The sequence below is a fragment of the Setaria viridis genome, chromosome 9 (assembly GCF_005286985.2).
Source record: "Setaria viridis chromosome 9, Setaria_viridis_v4.0, whole genome shotgun sequence".
In the NCBI taxonomy this organism is placed as follows: domain Eukaryota; kingdom Viridiplantae; phylum Streptophyta; class Magnoliopsida; order Poales; family Poaceae; genus Setaria; species Setaria viridis.
The window spans coordinates 30537389-30551312 of NC_048271.2; the positions used below are offsets into that span (position 1 = coordinate 30537389).

Genomic DNA, 13924 nt, shown 5'->3' on the forward strand with positions numbered 1-13924 from the left:
GAAAAGCCGAGACACACTCTATTTTGATTTTATTTAGAAAACTCAATTAAATAGTATTAGTATTATGAAAAATCAATGTAAACCTTACTTAAATTCTTATAAAGAAACGACATTCAAATAGGCATTAATCAAATTAATATTAATTTATTTTTAAAGACATGCACGATGGAAAATATCACCACTATCGTATAATTTATGTTATGATGAACCTAACGCAACTTGAATGGATTAAAACGGAGCTAAAACATAGATTCTGTGAGCTAAACAAGATTGGAAGGACCTAGGTGCGATTAACTACAGATGACAGGGGCTAGATTGAAAGATTTGCGAGACACAACTAACAGTGCTCACAAATTGGACAAACCTCAGGGTTATCCAGAAAAGCTCATGGCTTGGGCTGGATCTCCAGATCTATAAGGTTCTAGGGGGTTTTGTGAAAAAAGATCTAGACTCATGGAAACCCCATAGAAATTACAAGACCCCTCGGGATCTAATCTACAAAACAGGATCTTCTTCCTCATGGCATGCGACGGCTCTGTCCGGCCGAATTGCCGGCGTTCCAGCGGCCTAGGGTGTCGGACGAGTGGCGTAAAGGGAAGAGGAGGTCGAGGCGGTCACGTAGGTGCACTTACGGGCGACGGAGGGAGACGGTGGCGGCAAATTGGAGCGGCGGCGGTGCTCTGCCCACCCGCTTGGACGGCGGCGGCGCGAGGCAGGCGGCGTGGCTCAGGCGATAGCGCGCAGGTGAGTGGTGTGGTGGCGCGGCCAGCGACGCTGGGCGAGGACGGTCACGAGGCAGCAACGGGTGAGGACGGCAGGGGCGTGCGGCGCGACGCGGGGTAGCAGTGGTGGCGCGTTTTATAGCCGCGCACGTCGAGGTTCGGTGGCGGCGGCGCCCGATGGGCTTGGTGGGCCGGAGCAGGTCGGGCCCACGGGCTCGGCCCGATAGGATAGAGAAGGTTTCTTTTTTTTAGAATTAATTTCCCGTGTAAATAAAAATCCAGAAAATCTAGATACTTCATTTAAGCCATGAAAAATACTTTGAAAATCTCAAAAGTTTCAGGAAAATTCCTAAAAAAAAGTTTGGGACACATGGAGTCCAAATACAATATTTAGATCTTGTGAAAAAGGTTGTGGAGCCTTCTAATAAATAGATTTAGCTTTAAGAAAAATGAGAATGAATTCCAAAAAAGCTGAAAAATTCTCAGAAGGACTTGGTCATCGTCTAGGTGCATTTTAAAATATTTTGCACTCAAGAAAAACCAAGATGTATTGGCATGAATGCATAGACACAGAATAATATTATTTAATTTCGAAAACAAACAATTATTTTTCCTATACTAAATTTCCTATAAAGAAAATAAATGTTGAATTTTTTTTAAAATTATGAGAAAATTATTGTTTAATTATTCTTTTTTAATCACATCCTGAAATCCAAAATACTTTTTCTTACTAGATGGAAAAATCATTGAAATGGGTAAGATTGAAGCATGTAGGTGTCAGCGCCAAGAGAATGGGGTCCCCACGTAGATTATTTGTGGAGACGCTCGACCGCCACGTCATTCGGAGGGGTGGGCCACAGAAGGGGCCCCCTAACTCCTGGGTCCCGAGAGCTTGGAGACTGTGGGGGACGTCGCTACGGAAGGACCTGGGGGAGCAAGTAGGTTGCCTTCGCTACGAAGGTAGAGCTCTCGTGGTCAGCAAGACAGACTGCATTAATTAGTCTTGGCTGTCAGACTATGAGAGAATAAGGGGGTGTTTGGTTCCACCTTGCTAAATTTTAGTTGCTAAATTTTAGCAACTTTTAGCTGCTAAACTGCCAAACACCCTTGCTAAAACTTGCTAAAGTTGAGTTGCTAAAGTTTAGCACTTTAGCAAGTTTTTTGTTGCTAAAACTTGCTAAAAGGTGGGCTGGACAACCTATACCCCTCATTTATTGCTTGTCTCCCCCCTCCTGCATACCTTTAATAAGGGTAGATAGGTCTTTTTACAGCTCATTAAATGTCTTTTAGCAAGAGTATCCAAACAGCTTGTGCTAAAGTTTAGCAACTTTTAGCAACTAAAGTTTAGCAAGAGGAACCAAACAGGCCCTAAGCAAGTTTCCCCTGCTACTTTATCCTGACATATGGGTGCACACATCCCAAGGCGAAGACCATCGGCCAACCATATGCAGCACCCCGTGAAGCCAACATATTTTAGGACATGGTGGCAGGATGTATGCACCAAAGAACAAGACAATACCAAACACACCTCTCCAAGCTAGGGGGTAAGACTAGCAACGGTAATCTTTTCTCTTGTTAGGCAAAAAGTAGACCCTCAGGGTAAGGCAGGGTACTCGAATAGAAAAAGGGAAGGCCCGGGGCTCCTAGGAAGTAGCTTGCCTGCTTCTTCCTCCTTGTAACATTCCCATTCAAACAACTGCACAAACATACAGAACAAGCAAGATGTAGTGCTATTATCTTCCGGGAGGTTCGAACCTGGGTAAAAATCTCTCTGTGCTCACCACCCGTGCTGTTCAAGGAGGTCAACGTGTTCAGCCCCTGACCAAATCTCAAAAAAGGTATCCTCGGACCCCACTCCGGCGTTTACTCACCGTCAATAGGAGTTTAAAATATCCTTTTGATCCTTAACTATCCCCTTTAGTACCGGTTGGAGACACCAACCACTATTAAAGGGCACCGGTACTAATGCCCTAAGTCTCAGTGCACAATACCGGTTCCAAATCTGGTAGGGCTTCCAACAGGTACTTAATGTTATTTTTTTTCTAGTAGTGTTTATATGCTAGTAACGGGTAATTTTAGAAACATATATAGGAATACTTTAGCATATTTTTTATAATGACATAGTAGATAATTTAGATGCCGATTTACAGGTTACTTTAAGTTATTTTCAATAGTTGCTCACTTTTCAGTAATTTTCATGGTGACACAAATGAGTAATTAACTTAAATGAAGATGTAGGGGGGTTATTTTTATTGTTAGAGAACATTGATATGTGAAGTTTCAACTTGTTTCTACAAGGAAATCTAGAAATAAATTTGTTCTACTGGGAAACCAAACCAGCACAATGTATCCAACCTCTATGGTTGGTTTATGCTATTTTTTCTTTTCTAACTTAGGGAACTTAAACATACTGAATTCTGCACATGCGTGTACACACCTTGCAATTGTTTTTTTCGCCACAATATCCCAAGGAAGCAAGGAATCAACCCATTTGGAATCTTATTTTTCGTGCTGGACCTAGCTCTCGTACATCAATAAGATTTGGTGGTTCCTTCAGTTTAGACCACATAATAACAAGCAGAAAAGAATTGCATGCATCACGTAGTCTTGTTCTTTTCTCTGCCTTGCAACTACAAGATTGGCATCATTTGCACCAATGGCAAATCCCTTCATGAGAAAGCAACTCAGAAACCACTTTATTCCTCTGATGCATGGACCAAGCAAAGGCAACCTTGTCAGCCTCTCGCTCTGTCTGTCTCTTTCTCTCTCTATTATCTATCTATAAAGCCCCTCAATCTTCTCCACCTCACCACACTACACGTTCTTACAGTCTTCTTCCTGATCTCATCAGTGGAGAGCTAGAGTTACACTGCAACCAAGGAAGTGCAATGTCGATGGTCACATCCTGCACCCTTCTGAGGAATGTGACGGCAGTGCGGCCGGCAGTCTCCTCCGGCAAGCAGCTTCAGTCCGGGAGACCAGCAGCGGTGGCTTCCCTCTCTTCCCAGTGGAGGTCCCGGCCCCTTTCCGTGTGTTGTGCAATCAACCCAAAAGGGGAGCACAACCCAAAGACGGATTTGCATCCGTTTAATATCCCTGCATTTGGTAAGCTAGCCGCCGATGTAAATTTTTCTCGTTCATGTGAATATACTTATATTGTATTTTAATTAGTTGTGTGTATTTATGTTCAACGCTATATAACACGTACGCACATGTAAAACATACCACGCATCAGCTGCAAACACATCCATTATTTAAAATAATTGCATCATCGTTTTGAAATAATTTTCTTGATATCCATATGCACACCCAAAAATGTTCATGTCTGCCCGCTTATCAACCATTTCATTCTGATGCGCTTTTGTTGTATAAAGTTCTGGTGCACCCGGTGTCACCGCGTGAGGAACGGTGGCAGGTGGAGGAGGAGCCCGGCAAGGTGAACCTGTGGTTCGAGGTGCCCGGGCAGTCCAAGGAGGACCTCGCCGTGGTGATCGACGAGGACGTGCTCGTTATCAAGAAGAAGGTCAATGTCGCCGGCGGGGACGTGGGCCAGCGGAACGGCGCCGCCGCGCCCCAGGGCAATAGAAGGGGCCCGGCGGCCACCGGCGAAGAAGCAGGCAAGGAGGCGGCGCAGGACGGCGAGGTGATCTACGCGCGGCTACTCCTCCCGGCGGGGTACAACAAGGAGGGAGTGGAGGCCGAGCTCAAGTCCGGCGAGCTGAGGGTCAGCATCGCCAAGATCAAGGAGCAGGCGCGCAGGAAGATCAACATCGACGTCAAGTAGAAGCGTGAAACATGCATGGAGGAGTGCTTTTGATCCGCCAAACAGGCTCATGAATTAATTACTGTATATCTACAGCGGTCGGCTCATGTACTCGATCGCGTCAAACCATACGTTCGTGTGGTCTTTGTGTTCCCAAATACCCAATCAATAAAATGAGCATTTGTTGTTCTTTACGCAAATACATCTATTAATTGTTTGTGAGTAACCAACACTAAACGAAACTATGCTTTTTTCCCCCTTCCTTTCTGAGTAGTATTACACTCTCTGATGCTAAACAAGAGTTAGAAAAAGGTTAACTTGTGCATGTGTGTCATGTTCAATAACATACATTAGTCGATAACTATTTAAGTTCATAAGGTGACATTTAATTATTCTCCGCCCAACAAAAGTTGATGAAGTGTGGTCTTGATGATGCGATATGTTCAGATTTACCGATAGCAGAAATTAATTCTTTCAGCATGCATGGAAAAATAATTTCTACATCGTTTTGTTTGTCGGAAGTCTTTTGACGAACCTAATCAAGTCACTTCTTTTGATTGGGGAACAGAAGTTTCATGAGACCTCATCATCCTTGGAGCCTTGATTATTAATTTACTATACCATTATAGATCATGGTCTGGATTGGAGACGTGGTGATTAATACTAGGCCTAATGAGGTCTAAACCTAATTAATTGGGTCTCATACAATTTTGTTTCTTAATGTGGGCTCAAGTGATGAGGCCCCAGTCCAGCTTCCCCGGGTTGTTTGCATTCAGTTGGCTAGCCTTGGTCAGGTTGGTAAAAGTTCTCTGAACTGAAAAACCGTCATAGTGCAGTATCATCATGTATTGAGCATCATAGAGGGTCAATGAGATGATTATGTTGTACCGAATGAGTATTTCTTCTAAGATTTATCCCCTCATCTTTTTGGGGCAAATATATAAAGACATTTATTTGTGTTGATTCTTAGGTACTACAATTTATTTCTTTTGATAGTGTTATAATAAGATTAAAAGGGTCTCACTTTAGAATATCCATGCTTTTTGCACTGATATGCAAACACGTATTGGACCTGCTCTACTAATAGAAATAGAAAACTCAAACTCTTCCTGAGCCAATGAAAAGATTTTGGCTAGAGAGCCAAACAAAAATTTGTGAATAAGATGATGTTTTGCACCTGAAAAAGCACAGCATGATGTTTCAACATGATGAGAATTGAGAAGCACCACGAATGGAACGAATCAGGATCTCCCTACTCTGAAGCAAACGGGAGACAAAGCAAAAGAAGCGAAGAAAATACCAGAATCATTTGTCCCACCACCCTGCAAGATAGGCATCCATCCACCTGATCTCTGAACTGAAGCATCCAAGCTTTTCGTACCAAATTTTAAAGCGGGCGGCCTCCTTTATTCCCTCCCAATCCGACCAAGCAAAGGTGCCCAAGCCAGTATGGATGAGCGTTTCTCACTCTCTGCCCTCCCTATCAGCAGTCTATAAATATAAACGCTTCTTTGATACTACCATATATGAGCAGTATAAATAAAACTCCCTCCAACTAGACCTTCCTCTCCATTACTCACTGGTGTAGCTAGATGTCGACGATAATGGGATCATCTTATACGGCCGCAGCGAGCCGGTCACCGGTTCTGCCGGCCTCCCCTCTCGTGCTAGCCCGTGGTTCATGGAGGCCAGCGGTGGCGGCATTCCGACCTTCCGCAGCCGTCAAGTGCCGGCGGCCACTTACGGTGACCTGTGCGCTCCCGGACAAAGAACGGCCGCCGGCGTTCAGCATCCCGCCCACCGGTGAGTACACTCCATTTCACTGGCTGGATCAGGGTCACTAGCAAACATTTATTTGTAAATTAATTATTATGCTACTACAATAATTAATGCGTTCCTACTGACACGCAAGGTCTTGTGTTATTCCAGCTCTGCTGTGCCCCGTGCCACCGCCGGACGGGAAGGAGCGGTGGGACATCAAGGAGGAGGATGACCGCGTCACGCTGTGGCTCCAGGTGCCGGGGCTGTCGGCTAGCGACATCGAGGTGACCACCGGCGAGGACGTCCTGGAGATCAAGCGGAAGGTCACGAGCCAGCAGCAGGCGGCGGCCGTGGACGCGCACGGCGTGGGCGCGTTTCACATCCGACTGCTCATGACCAAGGAGTACGACGGGAGCAGGGCGACGGCCGACCTCAAGGCCGGCATGCTGGAGGTCACCGTGCCCAAGAACCCGCAGCGCGAGGTCAAACGCGTCGAGCTGGGGAAGCCCGCGCCCCGTGGAACGAGGAAAGGTTCCGATGAAACGAGATCGGACCCAAACCGGGCAAACAAAGGACAGGGGGGTCTAGCTGGCTGAGGGCTTTGCAGTGTATCGGCCGCCCTTGCTTTCCTTCTGTACGTGTTCAAATAAGCCTCTCATTTTCAGTTCCCCATGGAATGACGGAGAGAGACTCAAGCCACAGCAATCAGCTTTGGATCACTTGTCCCAAGTAGTGAGCTTGCCGCTGTGTTGATGTATCTTGTGTGTATCATTGAAGAACCTATCTTTATTTCTTTACAAGGATCGTTTCCTTTTATTTGGTTCGTTTGATCATTTCAGGGAAATATTGACTGCACTGCACACTGGGGACCTAGGGGGTGTTTGGTAGAGGGGTGCTAAAGTTTAGCACCCCCACTTTAGTCCATTTTAGCCTCCAAGCTTCCCAAACACCCCAGCTAAATCTTGTGGGCTAAACTTTAGCCCCCTCAAATCCTTTAGCCAGTGAAGGGTAGCTAAAATGGACTAAAACACATCCCGCACCCCGTTTTCCTCGGATACCCCTCCCCCCCCCCCCCCCCCCCCCCCGCGCGCCCCCCCCCCCACACACGCGTTTTCCCCTTCCTCAACCGTGCCACCCCAGATCCAGAGCGCTCCGGCGCTGCCACCTCCTCCCCGCACTCCTCCACCGCGAAATCCTCCGCAAACTCCTCGCCGCCGCCGTCCATCTCCCTCCCTCCCTCGCCGCCGTCCATCTCTCTCCCTCGCCGACCGAGATTCGGATCAAGCCGCCCCCGCGCTGCCACCTCGTCCCCGCACTCCTCCACCGCGACTCCCTTCGCAAACTCCTCGTCGCCGCTGTCCATCTCCCTCCAACCCTCGCCGCCATCCATCTCCCTCCCTCGCCGTCCGAGATCCGGATCAAGCCGCCCCCGCGCCGCCACCTCCTCCCCGCACTCCTCCACCGCGACTACCTCCGCAAACTCCTCGTCGCCGCCGTGCATCTTCCTCCAACCGTCGCCGCCGTCCATCTCCCGCACCCGCGCCGCCACCTTCTCCCGCACATCTTCTCATGGACGCCCACGGCAACGACCACTTATCCCAACCGGAGGAGGTGCTCGCCGGCAACGCCATCGACTTCTTCTCCCAGGCGGAGTCCTGCCATGGTCCTCCAGCCGGGCTCCAAGCGTTGGATCTCAACTCGCAGGCGGAGGAGTATGCGGACATCGCCTCGTACTCCGACATCCTCCGCGGAGTTGCTCCAGGCCGCATCGGCTGTTTTCTTGGCCTGCGCATGGCCCGCAATGGCGCAGGAGGAAGCACAGGCGGTGGTGGATCCGGGGCGACCAGAGGTTCCAGCGGCGGTGGAAGCAGAGGTAGAGGCGCGGGGGGGAGCAGAGGTGGTGGCGGTCCTGGTAGCAGGGGGGCGGCGCTGGGGGGAGCAGAGGAGGCGGTGCTGATGGGAGCTGAGGTGGCGGCGCTGGTGGGAGCAGAGGAGGCGGTCGTGGTGCAAGCAGAGGTGGCAGCGCGGTGGGTAGGAAAGCGGGCGGCGCAGTTCGTGGTGGCAGGGCCGGTGGTGGATCCGACAGGGGTACCGGCTGCCGTGGACCAACAAGGTCCTTGTTCACTGCACCTCCCTGTGCTGGTGCATCTGGAAGCCGTCGTCGAGGAAGATGGCCGGCAAACGAAGAAGGTTTCTATGAATTTGAGGGTGCAAATGATGGAGAGGTTGCTGAAGGCATTGAAATTATTTTTCCAGGCAGCAAGGTAACAATTCCTAAATCCATATGACTCAATTATGTTGCTTTTATGGATGTTTTGTGTAGTGTTGGATTGGCAGTAGGGATGTTTGAGTATGGATGTTTTGTTCAGTAGGATTTGAATTGATTGGCTCCTGTATGGATGTTTCTGTAGGGAGATGGCTTCAAAAGCAACCAATCATTCTTGTGTGTCATGTGACTTTAATTTATATGGATGTTTCTGTAGAATTGTAATTATGAATGTATAACACTCTAAAATGTAGAATTACAGCCATGAATGCATATGACTGAATTTTGTTGGTTCGCTTGGTTATGTTTCAGTACTATTATTGATTGTCCTGATTGTAGATATTTTAGGATGTTTACATTTTCAAATGTGTTGTCCTGATTGTCCAAAATCTTGGCATTTTTGTATATGAACTAGATAAAAGGTGACAAGGCTTTTTGGTCAGAAGCCAATACACATCTGTTGTGTGATCTGTGTGTTGAGCAAGTTAGAGCAGGAAATTGTCATAAGGGCATCATGTCAGCTAGAGGATACAAGATAATTGAAGAAAAATATTATCTTCAGACTGGGTTGAAGCATGAAAGGAGGCAGTTAAGGAATAGGATTGGAGGGTTGAAAACATTGTATGTTTTCTGGAAGTCTTTGTGGATAAACAGTGGGTTGGGCAGGGATTCAGATGGAAATGTGGTAGCATCAGAAGAATGGTGGGAAGCAAACACCAAGGTAAGTTTATAATTGTGAGTTTCTGTTCTTGAACTGGTGGGAAGAAGACACACAGGTAGGTAACATTAACTTGATTTGCAGGGGGGAAAATGGGAATGTAAAAAACTGAAATATCGTGCACCAGAGTACATTGACTAGCTTGAGGAGATCTTCCATGAGTGTGCTGTAGATGGTTCTACTTCATTCAATCCTCTAGAAGACCAAGAAGAACTCGAAGAAGAAGAAGAAGAAGAAGAAGAACAAGAACAAGAGCAATAAGAAGAACAAGAAGAACAAGAAAAAGAACCAACAACTGCTTATGTTGACAGCCCTGTTAGCATCAGTACAAGGAAGAGGCTGAGCAGTACTTCCTCAAAATCAACAGCAACTAGCCCAGGGAAAAAAATCTAAAAGTCCAATTGTTCAAGCACTTGACAGTTTTGTCTCCAAATGGTCACAATCTGATCAAAACCAACAGAAGTTGTTGAAGAGACAAGTTGACAAAGAGTTTAAGGAAAGAGAAGAGATCAAGAAGTGTCAACAGCTAGCTCTACAATGTGGAGTATCTCCAAGCAGTATGGAGTTCTTTGCTTCCCTGTCCTGTTTTGAAGTTGGTACAAGAAGAGAGTTCTTCATGAACATTCCAACAGATGAAGCAAGATTCATATTCCTGCAGAGATGGTGTGAGCAACAGATGAAATGAGGGTTGTCTAGGTTAGGATGCTAGTATAGTGCATGTCTTATGATGAATTGAGTATTGTCTTGTTCCAATTGACTTGTGTCTTGTTTGAATTGAGTACTGTCATGTTTGAATTGGAAGGAAATATGTTTAATTTAGTGTGATATTGGTTGACTGGTTCAAGTTGGCTTGTGTTGTTTGTTATTTGGTTTTGTTAAATTGAAATTCAGTGTGATGGTGTGTTGATTGGTTCAATTAAATTGGAATTAAGTGAGATGCTGGTTGATTGGTTCAGTTAATTTCAAAACCAATCTGATGGTGGCTGATTGGTTATGTTTCATTGGAATTAAGTGTGATGGTGGCTACTGAGTTGATAATAAAGACTAACAGTGACATTTTTTCATTACTTAGGATGCCAGTTCCTCCACTGAGTACTCAAGTGATGATGAAGACAACTACAGAATGGAAGATTGTGGTATTCAAGATGAAACTACTGAGTTGATAGTGAATACTCGTAAGAGGAACCGCGAAGTCGCCTTTTTCCTGTTTACAATTGGTATGTACGCTGAAACTTACCTAAATAGAGGTCCAAGAAGGGTTCCAACAGTGCTGGGGGTTGAGTGGGTCAATGACACACTTTCAAATGTGACATCGTGCTATAACATGTTTAGGATGAGTGCTCACTTGTTTCATCAACTACATGATACACTGGTAGACAGTTATGGGTTGATGGGAAGTAGAGATATGTCAACATTGGAGGCACTAGGAATGTTTCTATGGATTATCGGTGCACCACAATCACTTAGGCAAGTTGAGGACCGGTTTGTTAGGTCATTGGAAACGATAAGCCGTACGTTCGATAGAGTTTTGTGCAGTGTTCTCAAACTAGCAAAAGCTAATATTAAGCCAGTGGACCCAGAATTTAAGTCTGTGCACCAAAGATTACAACAACATCGGTTTGCTCCATACTTCAACAATTGTATTGGAGCTTTAGATGGGATACATATACCTGTTGTGGTTCAAAGCGATAAGGTGGTTCAACATACAGGAAGATATGGATATACATCTCAAAATGTCCTAGCTATTTGTGACTTCGACATGAGGTTTACTTTTGTCATTACCGGATGGTCTGGATCGGTCCATGACATGAGAGTGTTAAGTGATGCCTGGGAAAAATACAAAGACACCTTTCTTCATCCTCCGGCAGGTAAAGTAGTGTATGTACGGTACTCTCTAAATTAAAATATAGTTCTTTAAGCTAACAATTTGGTATTGAAATTGTAGGCAAGTTTTACCTGGTAGAGTCGGGGTATCCAAACCATCCCGAGTACTTGGCTCCATATAGGGGTACAAAGTACCACTTACCGGAGTTTCGTAATGGACCAATGCCCAAAGGTATGAAGGAGACATTTAATTATGCACATTCGTCTCTTAGAAACGTTATCGAGAGATCCTTTGGAGTATTGAAAATGAAGTGGCGGATATTATTGGGTATACCTAGTTTTCCAATGCAGAAGCAAAGCAAAATTATTGTTGCTTGCATGGCTTCACAACTTCATTAGGGAGAATGGTATTGGCGATATGGAATTTGAATTGTGTGATCGTGATGAAAATTTTATTCCAACAACCGGAGGTTCAAACTGTGAAGGGGATGCGACGAACACACAAGGAGACGAAGACATAAACATGAATGTTTTTTGTGATCAATTGGCAAATGCATTGTACAATAGGTTGTAAATTATTTCTCTCGGGGTTGTATATATAATATAATTTTTATGTATTTTCATGGTGATTTAACTTTGTAATAAATATGGATTTTGCTTCTCTATTTGAACCATAGTTGAAAAAAAAATCAAGCAAACCAAAGCAGTGCATGCAAACCACACACACACGCATGCAAACTGGCCCAAGCAACGCAGGCAAACAGTGGGCCAAGCGCATGCAAATCTTCAGCATGCATGCGCATGCAACCGGCACATGCACTATCAGCAGCTCCGAGACAAATTGGCGGGAGGGGCAGGTAATGAAGGGTAATACGGTCATTTGGCAGAACATGTGCTAAATTTTAGTCCCACTTCCAAACACCCTCTTAGGCTAAAATTTAGCACTCCATTTGGGGGGGCTAAAATTTAGTCGAAGACTAAATTTTAGCACCCCTCTCCCAAACAGGGTCCTAGTCGACGACGGTTGTTGGAAATTTTCCGTGGTTACCCTTTCTTGTTAGGAGGTAACTACACGGAGATTGCTCTCCCGTTAACGCTACATCGAGAACCCCTCCAGATAAATGTCGTGCCCGTGTGGGTCCACACAACCTTGCAGCGCATCTCGTGTCGCCTTGCAGTCTAGGCCACGGGCGCATCCCCGCGCAAGCCCCCGCCACGCCCCACCTCCTGGCCCGCTGGCCAGCTCCGGCAGCGCCCACCGTCGCCACCTCCCACGACCGCGACCAACGCGAACCAGCTGATCCAGTGCTCCCGCCGCCACCACCTGTCGTCCGGACCGGCGGCGCCCGCGCCGCCACCGCCGCCGCCCACGACCGCAGCCCACGCGAATCAATGGTGCCCGAGCCTCCCTATCAACTCCGTCGGAGACACCATTGCTGACGCGAGGTGCTAACCACTCGGCGCCAACTTCCCCGCCACGGCCACTCCCCACCGGTTGTCTGCCACAACCCCGGCGGGCGGCGCCCCCGCCGCCTCGCCGTCCCACCCGCAACCGACCTCCACCACCGGGCCGGCAGCCTCCCCCGCCATCCCTTCAGATCCCGAAGGCACAAATCACCTCCCCAACCCCAAACCCCAAAGACCTAACCCCAAACCCTAACCTAATCTGGAGCTTGCCGGAGTTGAAATCGTCGCCGTCACTGGTGTTAGAGCTCGATTTTGTTACTTCCTTAAATTCGACTTGTTACTTCTCATTGTTTTTTCCTTTTCTAGCATTTTTCTTCTTCTGACTATTTGCTCCCCTTCCAAATCAAGAGGGCTCTCTCGTCTTAGATTTTCCGTTCTTGTTAACTTTTTCTTTTTGAAATTTTATGTGTAAAACTTGTTCTCATAAGTTTTCTAATAAGGACTCCTCCTTGTACCTTTTAAGGACGGCTTCAAAAAAAGTATTGAAAGAAATTCTTCAAATAAGTTTTCAAATAAAAAACTTTTCAAGTATTCTTTTTAGAACTCCATCTGGAATCAAACTGAACTACTCCATCTGCCAGATATACGCTAAGTAATCAACACAGTAGTTTGCGGAGTTAAATGGCCGCTTGGAATTATGTATTTTGTTAGCCTCGGCAAGGCCCACATACTTTTTTAATATAATGATGTATTTGAGCAAAAATACCATCCCATGATTCTTTGGTCTGAATGCAGCGTATGGATAGGGGCGTCCTCGCTATGCGCCAGTGACCTTTCCTTGATTAATGGAGTGGTGACCAATGAATGACAGAGGCCCAATATACTCCGTATGTAGACTAGCTGGAGACCATGGGAAGCCTCGTATGGACAATGGGTTGGCTAATAAATCACGTCCTGCTCTATAATTGCATCGAGTTATGTAAAAAGAAAGAAAGTCAACTGCCAAGCTGGAGTACAAAACTGTGCATTTCGCATCTCCAGCTGGCAGCAGTTGCCACGTGATTAATGTCAGGGCTTAGGTAACAGGACAGAGACGTAATTTTGTTCACTGGGATGGCAAGGCATGTTTCCACATGCAGTCGCTTGCATTCTGGAATCAGGATCTCCTATTCCTATCACCCTCAAGGTGTTCAGGATTACTACCACAAAAAATGCAAAATGTAGACGTTGATTTAGATAGCGTTTTGTTTTCAACACTTGAATATAGTCTTAATCGATAACTTAATCGATAATTTTGCATATAGTCTGAAATCATAGGTTTGGGACATTGGCAGATCTTTTGGGTAGAATTCAACTTTTTTTTTACTACAAGAACATGTGATTAATTTATTCAGTAACTTTTCTCTACCAGATGAAGCGTGTGTTGCTAAAGGTAGTGCTCTATTTTCGACATATGTATAGTA

General features: G+C 46.1%; 2 protein-coding genes across 2 annotated transcripts; both read left to right on the forward strand.

Moving 5' to 3' along the window:
• The first annotated feature begins 3522 nt into the window (after nt 1-3522).
• On the forward strand, nt 3523-4685 carry LOC117836429 (small heat shock protein, chloroplastic). The gene is made up of 2 exons (XM_034715852.2): nt 3523-3827; nt 4097-4685. Exons 1-2 carry the CDS (start codon nt 3611-3613, stop codon nt 4504-4506), a joined length of 627 nt encoding a protein of 208 aa, XP_034571743.1. The 5' UTR covers nt 3523-3610; the 3' UTR covers nt 4507-4685.
• A 1309-nt stretch (nt 4686-5994) lies between these two features.
• LOC117836383 (uncharacterized) lies at nt 5995-7062 on the forward strand. Its single transcript, XM_034715792.1, has 2 exons — nt 5995-6288; nt 6415-7062. The coding sequence occupies exons 1-2, from the start codon at nt 6078-6080 to the stop codon at nt 6840-6842; spliced, it is 639 nt and encodes a 212-aa protein (XP_034571683.1). The 5' UTR covers nt 5995-6077; the 3' UTR covers nt 6843-7062.
• The last annotated feature ends 6862 nt before the right edge of the window (nt 7063-13924 follow it).

Excerpts from the sequence above, each read along its gene's own strand:
- LOC117836429 (XM_034715852.2), top strand. The coding sequence starts at position 3,611 with ATGTCGATGGTCACATCCTGCACCCTTCTGAGGAATGTGACGGCAGTG. Across the intron at positions 3,828-4,096 it reads GTTTAATATCCCTGCATTTG|TTCTGGTGCACCCGGTGTCA; the intron begins GTAAGCTAGCCG and ends TGTTGTATAAAG.
- LOC117836383 (XM_034715792.1), top strand. The coding sequence starts at position 6,078 with ATGTCGACGATAATGGGATCATCTTATACGGCCGCAGCGAGCCGGTCA. Across the intron at positions 6,289-6,414 it reads GTTCAGCATCCCGCCCACCG|CTCTGCTGTGCCCCGTGCCA; the intron begins GTGAGTACACTC and ends GTGTTATTCCAG.